The sequence below is a fragment of the Pinus tabuliformis genome, chromosome 3_2 (genome assembly GCF_031772625.1).
Source record: "Pinus tabuliformis cultivar Carrire ecotype Pingquan chromosome 3_2, CPIR1, whole genome shotgun sequence".
Lineage (NCBI taxonomy): Eukaryota > Viridiplantae > Streptophyta > Pinopsida > Pinales > Pinaceae > Pinus > Pinus tabuliformis.
Window position 1 is genome coordinate 699,368,944 of NC_142302.1, and position 18,195 is coordinate 699,387,138.

At 39.7% G+C, this 18,195-nt stretch overlaps 1 protein-coding gene and 1 long non-coding RNA gene across 2 annotated transcripts; both read left to right on the plus strand.

Annotated features, from left to right (window-relative positions):
• Window positions 1-393: 393 nt before the first annotated feature.
• LOC149182543 (uncharacterized) lies at window positions 394-6,144 on the plus strand. The gene is made up of 2 exons (XM_089414591.1): window positions 394-1,776; window positions 1,912-6,144. The coding sequence occupies exons 1-2, from the start codon at window positions 394-396 to the stop codon at window positions 6,142-6,144; spliced, it is 5,616 nt and encodes a 1,871-aa protein (XP_089270717.1).
• A 5,460-nt stretch (window positions 6,145-11,604) lies between these two features.
• On the plus strand, window positions 11,605-12,673 carry LOC149182544 (uncharacterized). Its single transcript, XR_016257629.1, has 3 exons — window positions 11,605-12,255; window positions 12,446-12,531; window positions 12,624-12,673. It is a non-coding gene; the product is annotated as an uncharacterized LOC149182544 (long non-coding RNA).
• The last annotated feature ends 5,522 nt before the right edge of the window (window positions 12,674-18,195 follow it).

The window sequence follows — 18,195 nt, forward strand, 5'->3', positions numbered from 1 at the left end:
TTTATTAAAAAATATTTTATATAAATAAAATTTATAATTAAGATAGAAGGTAGGTATAACTTTTGCTTTTAAAGAATAATTGAAATATAGTATGTATGGTAAGTATAATTTTTTTTTTTTTTTTTTTTTTTTTTTTTTTTTTTTAGGAGGCGACGGTGAGAGTTTCAAACTAGGGTTCACGGGTGTGCAGGCCTGACAGAGTCGACGGTGTCAGGGATCGGCCCCTGTGACGAGGGACGGAAGCCGTAGACAGGGTTTCGGCCTTTCTGTCCACAACGACTCTTAACCCAGGTATTTCTTTAGAAAACCACGTTTTAAATCTAGCTGATAAATACTGATCGGGATGGACGAGACTGGGGGGGGGGTGCAAACCCCTCCTTCAGAAATGTAGTGATGGGTGAAACCAGTGCAGAAGGAAACCTCAATGGAAACAAGGAAAACATAGCCCCGGTAATGGGCAATATCTGGCAAAAGAGGATGAAAGGTAAATGCCTTCCTCGAGCTCAGAAAAAACCTAGGTATATCATACCCTTTAATAAACTGGAGGAATACAATAGCTATATGAAGGACCATGCATTAATCTGCAAATTTATTGGCTACTGGCCTTCAGAAAAGGAGCTGAACAGATGGATAGAACTGCGATGGAAACCCCGAGGCCATATAGATCTGAAACTAGGAGCGAAGGGTTTCTTTACGGCCGTATTCACGAATCTGGAAGATAAGAACAGAATTTTTGAGGAAGGGCCGTACTTCCTGAATAATGCTGGTCTGTTTATGAAACACTGGGAGGAGCGGTATAACCCTGAAAAAGAAAAGTTAATGGATGCTCCGGTATGGGTTAGGCTGTTTGGGTTACCGGATGAGTTCTGGGACCCGGAAATCTTGGAAGGTATTGGAAACTCAATAGGTAGTTTCGTGAAGACTGTAGAGGCCACAAGAAGAGGGAAGTACAATGCCTTTGCTAGAATTTGTGTCTTCATGAACTTAGCTGAACCTCTCCCGGAAAATATTGACCTGGAATACCATGATGAAGTCTGGACGCAAGCGCTCGACTATGAACACATCCCCTTCCGTTGCCGGAAATGTCATGAATATGGCCACTTATTTAGGAACTGTCCATTGAACAAAGAGGAAGGAGAGAGGCCAGGAAAAGATAGAGCAGCAGATAGAGAGGAAGGCTTTCAACAAGTCTTTAGAAAGAAGCGACCAAATAAGGAAAACCTGAAACCCAAAACGCAAGAAACCCCCAGCACTATCAAAAGCCAAAATAAGTTCCAGGTATTGCAAGATAATGCGGAAGGGTTCGAAGTAAATCTGAATGACGATGAAGAGCCAGAGAACTCGCCAATGGAGGTTGCCCGAGAAGAGAAAGAGAAAACAGAAAGTACATACAAACCAAACAAGGAACAAACAGAGGAAAAAGAGACAGAGGAAACAATGGAGTCGCACATGGAAGTTGAAAACCAAATGGAAAATGAGGCTGAAGAGGAAAAGTTAATGAAGAGACTGCTACAGGAGTGGAAGTATTTAGATAGCAGATTTATACCGGAGAAACAAAAACAGTTATTCAAAGAGGCCTTCCAGAAATACAAGGAACGGAAGGAGGAAAACATGGAGGAACAAATTGCAGAGGCTGGGGAACAGCAGAAAGAAATACAGGAAATGGGAAATTTGGGAAAAAGCAGCAGGAAAAGAGGCCGGAGAACGCTAAATGAAACTATACAGTCAGTGGGTGAAACACTGATCAACTCTGGTAAAGTGATACCTCTGTCAGAGGTATTTTTCCCCGCCCTCCAAAAGTTTTAAATGATTGTTGTTAGTTGGAATATTAGGGGCCTACACAGTAAGGGGAAGCAAAGATATTTGAGAGATAAACTCAAAAAAGAAAAACCCAGCATTATAATACTGCAGGAGACTAAAATTGAGGCAAACCAGTTAGAAGAAATAATTGAGAGAAATAGATTGAATTACAAAGTCATGGGACAGGATGCCATAGGCGCGGCTGGAGGATTAGCAATATTGTGGAACCCAAATGAGGTACTTCTGGAAAAATGGACTAGCATGCATGGAATCTTAACCGGGATGGGAAGGATAGTGGGGACCAAGGAAACTGTAGCCGTCACAGGGGTATATGGACCCACAAACCCTGCTGAAAAAGAAAACTTTATCAACAGTCTAAAAGCGACCCGACAACATTTTTCTGGACAACCTTGGATCATTGGAGGAGATTTTAATCTCATCCGATCCCTGGACGAGAAAAAAGGGGGAGTCCGAAGGCTGGATCAATTCATGAATAAGTTCAATGAACTGATAGAAGATCTACGAGTAGTGGACATGAAAACCATCAATGGAATCTATACATGGAATAACCGAAGAGGAGGTAAGAATCAAATTGCTACAAAACTAGATAGATTTTTAATATCTGAAGATATCCTGAACAGGGATATCTTTGTCGAAGCCAAGATCATCCCCTCTTTGGGCTCAGATCACTGGCCAATCCAATTGGAAGTGGACATTAAAAAGATCCAGGGTAAGAGACCGTTTCGTTTCGAAGCATTCTGGTTAAGGGATCCGAACTTCATCAAAAAGGCAGAGGAATGGTGGAACCAAAGCCGAGTGCAGGGTAGAGGAAGGATGCACACGTTTCATCTAAAGCTGAAAGACTTGAAGATAAAGATTAAGAAGTGGAACAAAGACGAATTTGGCAATATCATAGAAGACAAGCAAAAATTGGAAAAGGAAATGGAGGATATCCAACAGAAAATAATTGTGGAAGGCAGGACTGAGGAAAGCATCGCCACAGAAGGGGCTCTACTGGGCAAAATGGAGGAAAGAAGAAAACAAGAGGAAATCCTATGGAGGCAGAAATCTAGAGTTAAGTGGCTGCGCGAAGGGGAAAGAAACACGAAGTTTTTTCATCAGGCAATGGTTAAGCACAGACAGGGGAATAGAATTCTCTCCATTAAAAGGAATAATGGTACAAGGGTTGTAGAACAAAAGGAAATCGAGCAAACTTTAGTCGAGCATCATAGAGGAATTCTCTCCGAACCCCAAGTAGATAGAGAGAGAGCTATACAGGAAATCTGCACTGCTATTCCCAGACTAGTTACGGAGGATCAGAACAAAGCCTTAATGAGAATGGTTACCTTGGAGGAACTGGAGGAGACAGTGAAATCAATGCGGAAAGGTACAGCGCCAGGCCCGGACGGCTTTACAGTCGATTTTTACCAAGCTGGCTGGCATTTTCTTGGGAAGGAAATACTAGAGTTGGTAGAAGAATCAAGGGTGCAACAGAAGGTATGGCCAGCTCTTAACTCAACCTTCTTTACTCTAATTCCTAAGGGTGAAAACATGGAGGATGCTAATGGCTTTAGACCAATAGCTCTCTGCAATGTAATATATAAGATCATAACTTCTCTTATTGCCAGACGATTAAAACCCTTGCTAGGGAGCTTAATATCGGCGGAGCAAACTGGTTTTGTGGAGGGGAGACAGATCTTGGATGGTTTAGTTGTCTCTCAAGAAGTCATCCACTCCCTCAAAGATAAAAAACGGAAAGGAATGATGATTAAGCTTGATTTATCCAAAGCCTATGATAGGCTCAACTGGAGATATCTTGAGAGAGTGCTTGCATGCTTCGGCTTCCACAAGAGATGGATTACTTGGATCCATGATCTCATCTCGTCTCCAAACTTTTCAATTTTAGTCAATGGAAACCCATCGAATACGTTTAATGCCTCCAGAGGTATTCGTCAAGGGGATCCACTGTCTCCTTTCCTGTTCATTGTGGCAGCAGAGGGTCTAGGAAGGTATATTACTAAGGAAAAAGTAGCCAACATATTAAAAGGCCTTCGCTTATGGGGAGACAGACTCCCCCTCACGCATCAACAATTTGTTGACGATATAATGCTCTTTGGGGAGCCAACTGTTAGGGAAGTCAGACATCTGAAGAAAATCCTTGACCTGTTTGCTGAAGCATCGGGACTAGAAATTAACAGGGAGAAATCATGTGTTTTTATCTTCAACACGGTGGATCAAGTGAAGACTCATCTCATCAGAATTCTTGGCTTCAAAAAGGGTGAACTCCCTACCAAGTATTTGGGGAACATGTTAGACTTCACGACAAAAAGATTGAAAAACTGGCAAGGAATCTTAGACAGAATGAGGAAAAAAGTCTCGAGCTGGGCTTTCAGGGTCCTGAATATTGCGGGCAGAATTGTTTTAGCTAAATCAGTATTACAGGCTATACCTATTTACCCCCTATCAATAATGGCGGCCCCGAAAGGAGTTTATGGGAAGATAAGAGAAATCATCAGAAATTTCATTTGGCGAGGGACGGAGGAAAAAAGGAAATGGGCCCTGGTGGCCTGGAATCAAATTACAGAGAGAAAAGAGAAAGGTGGATTGGGATTAAAAGACCCAGAACTGCTTAATCAAACCCTGGGAGCTAAACTCTGGTGGAGGTGGGTACAAGGGGGAAACGACCTCTGGAAATCAATATGGAGAACAAAATATAGAATGTCAGACTCTCAGTTAGATATTCTAAGGCAAGAGGAAATGCCTCGCGGATCTGCGGTGTGGGAGCTGGCCAGCCAGAATAGAGACATTGTTAAGCAACATGCTTTCTGGGAAATCAGAGGAGGCAATGAGGCTCACTTCTGGGATGACAAATGGCAGCAAAGGGAAAGATTGACAAATATACAGAGCCTTCAATCAATTAGGGATAGTATTGAGGGGAATAGATCAAGTGTCAAGGATTATTGGAAACCTGTCACCATGAATGACTGTTGGAGATCATGGCAGGATCCCACAGAGTGGGATCAAAGCCTCAATCCAGACCTACAGATAGCTTTCAAAAAGGAAATGGATTCACGGAAAATCAGGGTAAGGGAAGGAAAAGATATACTACGCTGGGGTAACACCATGAAAGGACTTTTCTCAGTAAAGGAAGCCTACTATCTCGCAAATCCCCTCAATATCAATGACGGACATCAGGGATGGAGGAAAATTTGGGACCTAAACTGGTGGCCCAAAGTAACCATTTTTGCTTGGATCGCTTTGAAAAATAAAATTCTTACTTGGGACTGCATCCGGAAATGGGGATTCTCGGGACCGTCGCGCTGCTACCTGTGTAACAAACAAGAAGAAAGTAGAGATCATATCATGATTCAATGCCCGTTTATCAAACATCTATGGTCTTGCGTCAAACATACCTTTAATAAACATGGGGTGGAGATTAGCGATTTCAACGAACTGGTTCTTCATTGGAAAGAGGAAACATTCAAATGCAGAGTCATACAGAGAGCTTGGAATCTTGCTTCAGGTTTTGTAATATGGCTGGTATGGAAGGAACGTAATGCTAGAATCTTTAAAAGCATTAATAAAGAGCCGGAGAAAATTTGGGACCAGGTGACAGAGGCTCTACGAGAAACCATTCTAGTAGAGAGATGGCAGGATGAAGATTGGAAAGCAGATTTAGAAGAACAGGAAATTTTACGCAGACTAAATCTGAAATTGGAAATGGTGCAACACCAATTCAGAAAAGGGCAGAACATGCAGACTAAAAGCCCAGACAAGTTCACTTATCCCAGGGATCAATTCGTCAAGCTAAATTTCGATGGGGCCTCTAAGGGTAATCCTGGAGATGCAGGGTTTGGGGGTATATTCCGTGACAGTAGCAAACAAGTAAGATGGATATATGCCGACTGGGGAGGCAATATGACTAACAATGAGGCAGAATTCTGGGCGCTCCACACTGGACTGAGAATAGCTATCAGAAATGGGTACTCTAACTTAGAAATTTCGGGGGATTCCCAAATTGCCATTGAAATGGTCAAGAAGCTCAGGAATGGCAAAGGATGGGACAAGGTGACTAAGAGCTGGCGCACAGCAGGTATCATTCAGGAGATAGAGGGTATGATCAAAAGAATAGATTACTGCATCTTCAAGCATGTCCGAAGAAATGGTAATCAACCCGCCGACTGGCTGGCCAACTGGGGCAGCAAAGGACAACAGAGCAAGATTGATAGCCAATGGAGGAATTCGGCGGCTAACAGGGAATGGAAAGATCTAAACACGCTCATTAAGGCCGATCATGATAGCGCCATCGGGGATTACACTCAGATTAATGAAGGACATCAGTAAACGGCAGAGACACGATCGAACTACAGCCGAAGTTCGATTGCTGAAGGTGACGGTGTTATCGGGGAACACACTTCAATTAATGCAAGATAGGACCAATTGGCAAAGTTATGATCGAACCATGACCAAAGCTCGATTACATCAGGTGCTAAATGGCATACCAATACACACAATGATGAAGCACGATGTGAAAGAAGGTACAGTGGCGGCAGAGGGGATGAGTACCAAGGAATTCGCAGTCGATGCGGTCATTAAGACGCATTGGATGAACGGAGAAATTAACGAGGTGCCCGGACACAGAGAAGCAAATATGAGTATAGATGGAACGTTTGGCGATAGTGGAGTACGGGATCCAGATAGGGCGAGGCTGAGAACCCAAATCTGGACACCATTATATATTCACCACAATAGAAACAGGCAAATTATAGAGAACGGGAGTCAGGGAAACAACCACCTTTACGGGATAATTCGGAATTGTCTGCAGAGTCTCCATCGGAGGCAGTCGAAGAAAGGAAGTATTATGAGAAGAAGGAGCGGCGAAGCTGTAAGAGAGATGGAGCCCCGTCCGAGAGGCCGTGAAGCAAGGGAGCGGAAGGAAATTGAGGAAGAACGGGAGCAAGGAAGGGGCAAAGGCCTCCTAAATCGGGATCCCCCAATCACAATTTGGGATACAGAGGATGACTCAGACGGAGATGACGAAGGCGGCTCTGGAAAAAGACCCAAGGAAACACAAAGGAGGAGTTATCAGGGCAGTACGCCCCAAACGGAGATGAAACCGCCCAGGCAGCCAGTTTCTGAGGAAAAACGCTCGGGGCTCCGGAAGAGGGGTCGACCACCGAGCAGCGGACAAAGCAGAACGAGGAAGGAGGAGGGAGACTGCGGAAAGACCGAGTTTGAGGTTGGCGAAAACTCGGGCAGACGGCAACAGCGACAAACAAAGCAGAAAAGGACTGTCATGCACCAGATACGAACGGCAGAAAGGGCGTTTCAGAACAATGCAGACCCCGATATTCGCAAAATTATGCAATTTTTGGAGGAGGAGGCCATCCAAGAACAATCAGCAGACGAAATGGAGGAGTGGGCTTCAATCCTCCATGACCCGGGACATACTCGTGGGCGCAGGACCCTGTTTAAACAATCCCTCCATATGTATTGGGTTATGAAAGGCCTGATGGCGAAGGCCCTGGAACAGGTAGCCAAAGAAATGGCGGATCTGCTCCAGAAAAAACCAGAGATGAGCAGGGAGCTAACCCATATTCGCAGAACCCAGTCACAGCAAGAGGAGAAACTGGACGAGATACTCTGCCTACTGAAGGGCGAGCGTCAAGACCCGGTTCAGGAAGATGGTGTGGAGCACCCCGCGCAAGGAGACGACCGCCCGGTGGACACGGCAAATGCATGAAGACAGATATGTTTAGTTTGACTACTGATGGTCCCGATTTTGTTTATAGCGTTTTAAATGAATAGTAGATATAATAACATAGTTCTGAATAGGGTTTACTGTAAATTTCAAAACAGTTATGCTGTGCTGGCTACTTTGGTTAGACGGAGAGCCTATTACTTTTGGGCTGGATTGAAAAATTATAGATGGGTTTACCCGGTTTCCCCTTGAGGGCGGGCATCTATGGTTTGAACGATGTATCTTTTGTTAAAAATTTTCAGAAATAGAATGAGTACTACCGGAGCTTACAAAAAAAAAAAGTATAATTTTTTTTAGATAATTTAATAAAAGCCTATATTATTTTGTGGGGTATTATCTTAATTCATATATTTCATTTAAAGCATTTTCCTATTATAAGTACCTATAAGACACATACAAAGGTTAAATATCTCAACATAAAAGTCATTCTTAACATATTTAAAGCTTTGCTTGAAAAAATAAACTACAAAATTTAACTAATTAATGAGAAAATATTTTTAATTAATAAACAACTCGTCAACCAACCAATTTCTTAATCGTAATGCTCTACTTTTGTATTTAATAACTTTTATTTTTTTTAATAAATAACTATTTTAAATAACTTTGAAATTATAATTATGAACAAAAAATTATTATAAATTCTAATATTATGTAGACTATTTTTTTTTAATTTAATATATACATTGGTCAAATTTAAAAAATAAAAAAATAAATAACTTTTATTTAAAAAAATTATATCTAAAATTAAACTAAACGAATAAAATTATATTAAAAATCACCTATAAATTATTTTCTTTAAAAACTATAAAAGAAAATTAAAAAATCACAAACCAAAGAGCAAAGTACAAAATAATTTATAAAATACAATTATTTTATAAATTATTTTCATGTTAATATTATAAAGTATCAATAATATCAATATCATGATAAAAGTATGAATAAACATTATTATTTTAATATGGTTAGCCTTAATGTTCAATGTCTGATTTTTTTAATTTTAGGGTTTATGTGTTTATTGTTTTGTGCTTTCTCTTGAACTATTTAAAAATATTAAAATAACAATTTAATATTAAAATAACAATTGTTATTAATAAAATGTTGTCATCAAGTTAACTTATTTCTTTTATAATTAATTCATATTTTCTATTTTTTCTATTTTCCCCTATTTTATCAGTAAAATGTTGCTCAAGTTAATTTTTTTTAATATCAAACTCCTACTACTACCATTTTTTCCCTTTTATAGATCTATTCCTCGTGAAATCTATACTACCACTACACATTTTCCCATTTTAATAAATCTATTCCCTGTGAAATCTATGCTTAGAAAAGAGATATAAAACGACTTTCTATTAAATCCAAAGTCATTTACCGTCTCAAAAGTTATAGGCAGATTTCTGCAGACCGTTCCGTTGGTCGCAAATCTGCGTGGGTCTCTCACGTGCTTATTACAGATCACGTATAGATCAAATCAGATCGCCTCCTCTGTTACATCATGGCCCGTGCTTCTAGCTCTTAGTGGGTTTTCATTATGTGTCTCCGCGAGTGTCAGTGCTCCTACCTGTGCACAACCTTGTCTCCTACGGGCTGCGCCATATCTCCCATACGGGCTGCATTACAACGATTATTTATAGCTTCATCAAGAAGAGGCTCGACAACGACGTGACCTACCAGTTTGTAGCTCTCTTCGGGAACTCGTCGCTAGGGTTAGGGTACAACGTGGTGTTCACCAAAGCGCACCACGCCCGGGCGATCCCCTCTGTTTCCGCCTGCGCCGATGGCATTTTTTTTTACCTCTAGTGAAGTCCCTGTAGATGACCATCCGAGTTCATGCTTGACCGATGGTTTTGTGTATTTATAAGAACAACAAGGGAAGCTGCGAGGCAGCAAGTCCCTGCATTGAACACTTTTGCACAGAACGCGTGAAAACTGTTTGCAAAGATTTTACATGTGGAGCAGTGAATCAGAAAATATTTTACAAGAATATGATTTTCTGCAGTGAAGCATTTGATGTATTCTGGAGAGCCAAAAGACAAAGATCTGAGCTGTTAAAGGATGATGATACCTAACAGATATAGTCGGCTCTTGTGAACCAGCAGCATAATGTTCTGCGCGGGTTCCATTACCATGCCTAATCGCCACTGCCGCAATAGCCAAAATCTTTGTTGAGCAGCAAAGGTGCCGCTCTCTGTGTTATAAGTCGCCAGCATAGACCCATCTTTGGACGTGTAGAAAATTGTGTCGCCATCTGTAGTGGAGTGGAATGGTCGGCTGAATAATCCATAGCTGACATCTGGACACCGTCGTACAGTCCATTCGCCTGTAGCGGAGCTGTAAACAAGAGCGTGCACCATATTCGATCTCAGTTCTCCCCACACCATCACTTTAAATTTGGCGGCGTCTACAACCAGGTGGATGGACACCGATGACTGCGCAGCTGTACTAGTTGTGGAGTTGTTCTGCTCGAGTTTTTTCTTCAAACACGATTGAAGCCAAAGGCGCCCATTTCCTTGTATCTTAGTTAAGGGAGTTAACACGTCAATATGCTTAATTGATTTAAGCTAGAGTGCACGAGAGGAGTAGTCAATCATAACATTGGGTTGTTGCGATAAGTTCAATTTAATTTATGATAGACTTTTTTTTAAGTTTATTAAAAAGTTAATACAGTTCTTAAATTTCTGGGAAGATGATATTGATTGACACGTTTTTTTCCAGAAAAGTAAGACAAACACCACTATAACCGTTGCATTGCATGGTTTCCACTTGTGGTTTTTCCTTTACTTACTCACATTCTAAGAGATACTTTCAATGTTGGTTATACAATTTTCTTAATGTCATGTTGTCTTCAGACAAACCGCAGTGGGACCGCATCTCACAACGATCTGTTAGCAAACATTTTTGCTATTCAATAACGCCATCGCCTGTCCTTTGCAAGCATTATGAGGTGTTTTACAAGAAAAAGAATAATAAATACAGAGCGGTCGTAGAAATTTCTCCATAAGATCACAGAATCTGAAGCATTGAAGTGACCCACAGTGAGGCCAAATTCACTAGTCCAGGAGGTTGAATTGCACAGGAAAAATATTAAAATTTATGAGCGCTAAGTTGGGGGTTCCTTTGGTGCCAATGGGTCAGTTAACAGGATGTGGTTCACACTAAACATTCCAGATTTCCACTACCAGCCGCAGATCTATTTACCATACTGGATGATACAAGCTAAAAAAACATTTCTATGTGCAGGTACAGCTTCATTTGTGCAGAAATTTGCATTTGGTGCAGAAACAAAGAAGGTTATTCTTGAGTTCCGGAACCTGGTTGCTTCGATGGGTTTCTTGGTTGAGCTGAGATTGGGTAAGTTTGGATTGGTATTTGGTTTGTAACTTTGCAGATTTACTTCTACCATAAAGTAAATAACAATTACTTTTGTGTTGAAACTTCACATTTTGGAGACTTGTATCTATTTGAAAGTCAAATAAATCCTGATATTAATGCTGTCTACTAGAAATCTATTCACTCTCTTGAATGCTGCCATACTGGGCAGGTAAATGCCTGGCTTGTTGACAAGGATGCAGAGGCCAAAAAATGCTTGTCGAGGAAGCTGTCTCAGCTCTCATTTTTAACTTGAAAATTCTCCCAAATATGTATATTTACAGTTTTAATGTATGCGGTATACATTATTAACTTCGTATGAAGTTCAGTTTTTATTAACTAACTTCGTATGAAATTCAGTTTTTATTAACTTGTGGGTTAAAATTTGGAACGAATTTTGGATGAGAGGAGTGTGAACAATTTAAAATATTTGACAAATGTTACCCATTTCCTTGTATCTTAGTTAAGGGAGTTAACACGTCGCTATGCTTAATTGATTTGCTTAATTGATTTAAGCTGGAGTGCACGAGAGGAGTAGTGCAATCATAACATTGGGTTGTTGCCATAAGTTCAATTTAATTTATGATAGACTTTTTTTTAGTTTATCAAAAAGTTAATGCAGTTTCTTAAATTTCGGGGAAGATGATATTGATTGACACGTTTTTTCCGGAAAAGTAAGACAAACACCACCATAAAGGTTGCATTGCATGGTTGCCACTTGTGGCTTTTCCTTCACTTACATTCTAAGAGATACTTTCAATGTTGGTTATACAATTTTTTTATACAGTTTTCTTAATGTCATGTTGCCTTCAGACAAACCGCAGCTCCCACTGGTTCAATGGCATCTCAGAACGATCTGTTAGCAAACATTTTTGCTATTCAATAACGCCATCACCTTTCTTTCGCAAGCATATGGTTATGAGGTGTTTTACAAGAGAAAAAATAATAGATACAGAGCAGTGGTAGAAATTTCTCCATAAGATCACAGAATCTGAAGCATTGAAGTGACCCACAGTGAGGCCAAATTCACTAGTCCAGGAGGTTGAATTGCACAGGAAAAATATTAAAATTTATGAGCGCTAAGTTGGGGGTTTCTTTGGTGCCAATGGCTCAGTTAACACGATGTGGTTCAAACTAAACCTTCCAGATTTCCACTACCAGCCGCAGATCTATTTACCATACTGGATGATGCAAGCGAAAAAACATTTCTATGTGCAGGTACAGCTTCATTTGTGCAGAAATTTGTATTTGGTGCAGAAACAAAGAAGGTTATTCTTGAGTTCAGGAACCTGGTTGCTTCCATGGGTTTCTTGGTTGAGCTGAGACTGGTAAGTTTGGATTGGTATTTGGTTTGTAACTTTGCAGATTTACTTCTACCATGAAGTAAATAACAATTACTTTTGTGTTGAAACTTCACTTTTTGGAGACTTGTATCTATTTGAAAGTCAAATAAATCCTGATATTAATGCTGTCTACTAGAAATCTATTCATTCTCTTGAATGCTGCCATACTGGGCAGGTAAATGCCTGGCTTGTTGACAAGGATGCAGAGGCTCTTCGCTGCCAAAAAATGCTTGTTGACGAAGAGGAAGCTGCTGAGAGAAAGTAATATGCCAAACATGCTTACATACATTGGTAAGATATATTTTCAATATTTGAATGTGTAAACCTCAGCTTTTTTGTTTTGTTTCCTTCAGGCGGGCAGAGCTTCTTGAAAGGAAACCCCTTAAGAAAGCGAAACTATAGGTAAGTAAATCTAAAAGGAAACTCATTTAAACGCTGTAGGAATTAAATGTAGATCCCAATTTTATTAAATATTAAAATTTAAAACTTCTTTCTTTCACAGCTGCTTACTGCTTCTACTAAGCCGTCTAGCAGATAAGCTGCTTACTGCTTCTACTAAGCCGTCTAGCGGATGAGATATGGGCTTGCTGAGAGCATATGAAAGGAGATAAAAAAAATAATAATTCGGGAGATATACCTGAAGGTTTAGCGAAGGCAGGGCGGCAGCGGGTCGTATCTGTGGAGATGCTTATACTGTATCATTTGCCTTAAAGAGTTTTGTCCAGTTCGGTGCCCGGCATAAGTCCTAGCGAAGCGTCCCGGCCCTGCCTGTAAGCAAGGTAAAGTCATATAGCAGTTCCTACAAAGAATAAGGCGAGTGTTACATATTCTGTACTTGAGTCATTAGTAACAGCTCCAAGATTGCTTCTGTAATAAAATGAATTACTCTGCCTTCGTGTTATCTCTGGTTTATGGGCAGAATATTTCCGCGATAATGGAATGCACGCATTGATAATCTATGATGATCTTAGCAAACAGGCGGTGGCATAGTAAACAGGCAGGCGTACATGCAGTGGCGGTGCATGCAGTGGCAAGCTGGCAGCTGTTGTACACATGGCAAGTTCAATGCAGACCCAATATAACATTTGATATCTGTTCAACTATGAAACTAATGATAGCATTAGTTTTCATTACTTTCAAATTTGCGAAATAAGTACAGATAATGTATGGTTTTTGCCTCTACACTTAGTGAAGAGGCCAAATAAGATGGCAAAACTATATGCCTCTGGAAACTTTGCTTTATATAAAATAGTAAAACCATATGCCTTTGAAAACTTTGGTTTAAAAGTCGCAGCGACTAATAACAAACAAGTGAATTAATGTTATAACATCGCAAATCGATTACTATAGTCCCTGGCCATTGCCAGATGGCAGGGACTAATAAGAAGATAATCGTTCTAACCGACCGAGTTGGAAGAATTAGAAGCAGCGAACCGTAACTGTTCTCAACATAAAGATATTCATAAGGGATATCGATGTGTTGTGGCCAAGCTCCGCCCATCTCTGTTTGCGAGTTTGCGACAAGTGATTTTCTGATACTAGCGCGACATAACCCTGGGATCCATCTTGCAAGACCTTCCCCGTTTTAGATCTGTATCTTGGAAGCATTTTGAACTTCGGACGCTGCAAGGGTTATTGCACATTTACTTTTATGATTAGTCTTGTTTTGGGTGTGTTTTGGGTGCCTTCGAGTTAGTGCTGAGCGTCTTTTTATCTTTGTTTTGTGTGTTTTATTTGATAATAATGTTTACATCAGTATATAAATAAGATTGAGAAATTTTTCTAACAATATTTTTCTTATTTAAAATATGTTAGATTTTATGAACACTATTTATATAACATATATATAACTATTATAATAAAATAATACTAACTACTTTTGTGTGTAATATATCCACCCTCTACAAATTCTTTTTACCAATTCTTTCCTGTTATATAAATTCTTTTTACCAATTCTTTCTTGTTATATAAACTGTTTATATAGAGTTGACTCCTTCCAGAATTCCTTTTACCAATTCTTTCTTATAAATTGTTTATATAGAGTTGACTCCTTCCAGAGAGATATATGGAGACTTTATTTTATGTACATAAGTTAAGGGTAAATATTATTGTGAATTTCTTTCTTGGTATCAAAGCCTATTGACTACGTCCAGGGAGAGATTTTATTTTCTGTACATAGATTAAGGGTAGGACATATTATTGTGTGTGAGTTTTGGTGTTCCGTATTTGTCAAACAAGCTCGGCCGCCTGGTGAATGTATATACGCAGAAAAGAAAAAGCGATCACTGTTACTCGCACAGCCTGGGGCATCCTCGCTCTCCTCAGTGCATACGAGGTCACAGCTAAGAAGTCGTAGAACATATACTCAATAACCTTTGTTCGGTAAACGCTTGCGCTGAGCGGTGATTTTTTTTGCCATGAATGTCATTCGGTAGCGGTAAACGCCTGCTTCCATGGATTTCATTCGGTAGCGGAGACGACTGTCCTTTCCAGAGAATTTCTCTGCCCGTCTTGGTATCAGACTGTACATCAGGTCTAAGACTCTTCAAAAAGTTGAGAGCATAGCGAATTATAAGATCCGAAGGTTTGACTTTCATGTCATTTACAAGCAGGTCTAAGGTAAGGTCTGCATAAAAGAGTTGTAGCGTTGGTTTCCTGTCCAAGGAGAACCTGTAGGGTAGCCAGACACCGCTCAGCCGCAGTGGACATTGTTCGCTAATAAAGAGGGCCTATGGCTCTTATCGCAGCGCAGAGAATTTGTTGGAAGTCCTATTTGTGAGGCAGCCATCATGGAACCAGGAGACCCGTTATTTAGGCGGTGAAAGGTTGATGGCCTTTGAATACCACGTAAGGTTTTTTTCAACCATCATTATTTCAAACATAGACGTCGATATTATATTTGGAACATAGTCGTGGATATTATGGTATGGAGTTAGAGTGTGGACAGACATGCACTTGGAGACCACCGTGGAACAATTTTTTTTTGCATTTTCTCACGGCATGAACATGATGAATTCGTTGGTGGTGGTCAAGCACAGATACCGTATTGCCGGGTCCACTTTATTCGGTCATTCGACAGCGTGTTGATGCAGGAGCATTTAGACTTAGTGAACAATGCAATGGTATGATAACATGTTATGGCTAACAAAGGGTTGGAAGACAAGAGGTTAATTAATTTTATTAATTTAAATGTATGAGTGTTTTATTTGTTGTCAAAATCTGAGCAAAAAAGGGCATAAGTGCCTGGTTAATCCTCTCTCGGTGAAGATCAGGCCAAACAGTTAGATTATCTGGTTTGAATAGGATATGAGAGATTTGAAAGCTTAAATTAGCATGTGTTTGAGAAAAGATTGGAGTAAAGAGATTCTTTAGGGAAAAATGAGAGATTTTTGGATCTGAACTAAATGGGTTCATGAATCCGCATTTTTGAAAGATAGGGTGGATGAGCGAGGAGAGAATTGAAACAGTTGAGTGTGATTGTTTCTTCTGTAAATAGTTATCAATATGAACAAAGTGTGGATTGTGTTTATCTTTGTGTAATTCAGTATTGAGTGTGTTAGAGTAGGCAGAGTGTGTTACACAAAGGTTAGATAGTGTAACGAAAGCTAAGTGGAAGAGAGAACAGATCAGAGCGCGAGATGTTCTGTGCATTACGTAAACACTGTTATGAATAAGAGGAGTTTGTGTATAAAGCTTGTTTTGCGTGATCTTTTGTTATGAGATTGGTTTCATAGATCGTAGGATGAATCCTCTGTAATTACAGTGAATAGTTAAGAGCCTGGATATGTTTTAAGAAACCAGAGTATATAGTTTAGAGACCGACTAACTTGGCAGAAGCGCTAAGTCTTGGCGGAACTTGTTAAATTTGTGAAGAAAACCCAAAATAAATCAGGATCGTCTGTTGGCTGGTAGATCCAACGGTGATCAGCAACTGCGGGGGATAGGAGAGTACAGATTTCTTGATCGTGGCTGAAGCCCCGCACTCACTCCTAGCTGTCGATCTCATATTCAACGTCTTACGTCACAGTCAACTGCGGGGGTTAAGCTATTTTTAAATCTGTGTGCTAGTTGAAGACCCGCAAGCTGTAGATTTGATGGCCTCTTATATCCAACGGATATCGGGTCATAAAGTGATCAGACGTTAATTTCAAAACCGAACCCAAACATTTATAGATCAAGGATTTATATTCCTTATCGGCTCCGTGAGGCAGGTAATCCTCGTGCAAGTGCCTCAACCGATATCTTTGTTAATCGTTGGATCAAGTGTGCTTTGATCAACGGTGGGGGATCGCCGATTAGTTTCACATCGCAATATTTCATGAGTGGATGAACCTTGGCCTTAAGGAACTGCGATTTGCGATGTGCGATGCTCAAGTGTTTCATCAACTGTCAGATTGAAGGTTAAGATCAACGGCAGAGAATTAATCTGATAATATTTGTGGGAAAGGCGGACCCGATAAGAATTGAATTGGGATTTATTTTATTTGGGTTCCGGCTGTACGTGTTCGGAGTGGGTCCGACGTTTGTTGGCGAGTTCTGTGTTATTCCGTTGTTTGGTGATTGGTCGGGTTTTTGTTAAAATTCATCAATCCAAAGGCTTCCGATGTATATGTGGGCCATAACCCATAGGTCCACATGCGATCTTTGACAGGATGTCAATTTTGTGGCATCATTTTTGGTATCAGAGCTAGACCATTGCTCTGTGGAGTTTGGTTGAAGGGCTTAATTTTATTCTTAGCAAGTAGTTGTGATAAAGAAGCGAATGAAGCAATTTTAGCAGAGAAACTATAAGGGAAAATTCTTGGGATGATCAAAATAACATTAGAGATACCTGTCAGAATTCTTAATTAGAGGCATTTTGATATTCTGTTAGAATTGTTGAAATTTGGGAATTACTACAAGATATTGCATATCTGGTAAGAAGATTTATTTTGTGATTTTACAGAGATTTGTTTTGAATGCCTGAAGAACAACAAGGGAGTGAAAATTTCCTTTCAGACAAATGAAATTTCCAAGTAAATTGATTGAATGATTGGTTTGATTTGAAAGCAAAATTGAAGTAGAAGGTTTTGAATTTAAAGTCAAATAGAAGAGTTGATTTCTATGACTGAAATCATTTAAATGATTTGAAGAATTTTAATGATTAAGGATTGCTTAAATTATTGTTGAAGACAATGATATTGATGGTTGAAAGAACAAAGATTGGGTTTAATAGGAATGAAAGAAGAACCACTAGAAGGGATGATTTTTGGAATTTGTACAAACAAGACGGGATTTGTTTACAACAGATTATCAGAAGGAATTTGTAGTGTGTTATGAATTTGTAAATATAGGTGAATTTCAAATTGAATCTTAATTGTAAGATGAAAATAGTTGTTGACTCTGTGGGGTCTTTTGAATGGGGAAATTTGAATGAAATAGTGAACAGATGAATCATTTGGCAAAGATTTAACTGATGGAATGGGAATTAGTTTTAAGATATCCTTGAAGGAAAATTGGCGGGTTTGAAAGGTACTTTGATGTACCTTAAGGTAAGATTATATAGGTCAATAGAAGCATCGAAATTGTTGGAAGGTAGAATGAAGTGTATCAACATCATAGCACATGAGCTATGTTAAAGAAGATGAAGTAAGAATAACTCTCAGATGAGTAAAGGTGACAGTACCCAACAGTAAATGAAATTATTGAATGAAAGAAGGAAGTGAGCAATTGAAGATGCAATAGCCTAGAGAAAGAAGTGTTCAAGAGAAGCCGAAAACAACTTCCAATTGTGGTTGGGTAGAAGTTGTTGAGGCAGCTCGACAATTGTCATTGTGGGTAGAGTTGTCTTAAAGATAACAATTCCAGCAAGGGGAATGCTGGGTAGAATTTCTAGTCAGTGAAAGGTTCGAGGAAAGAACCAATAGATGCCAAAAGGCTAAAATC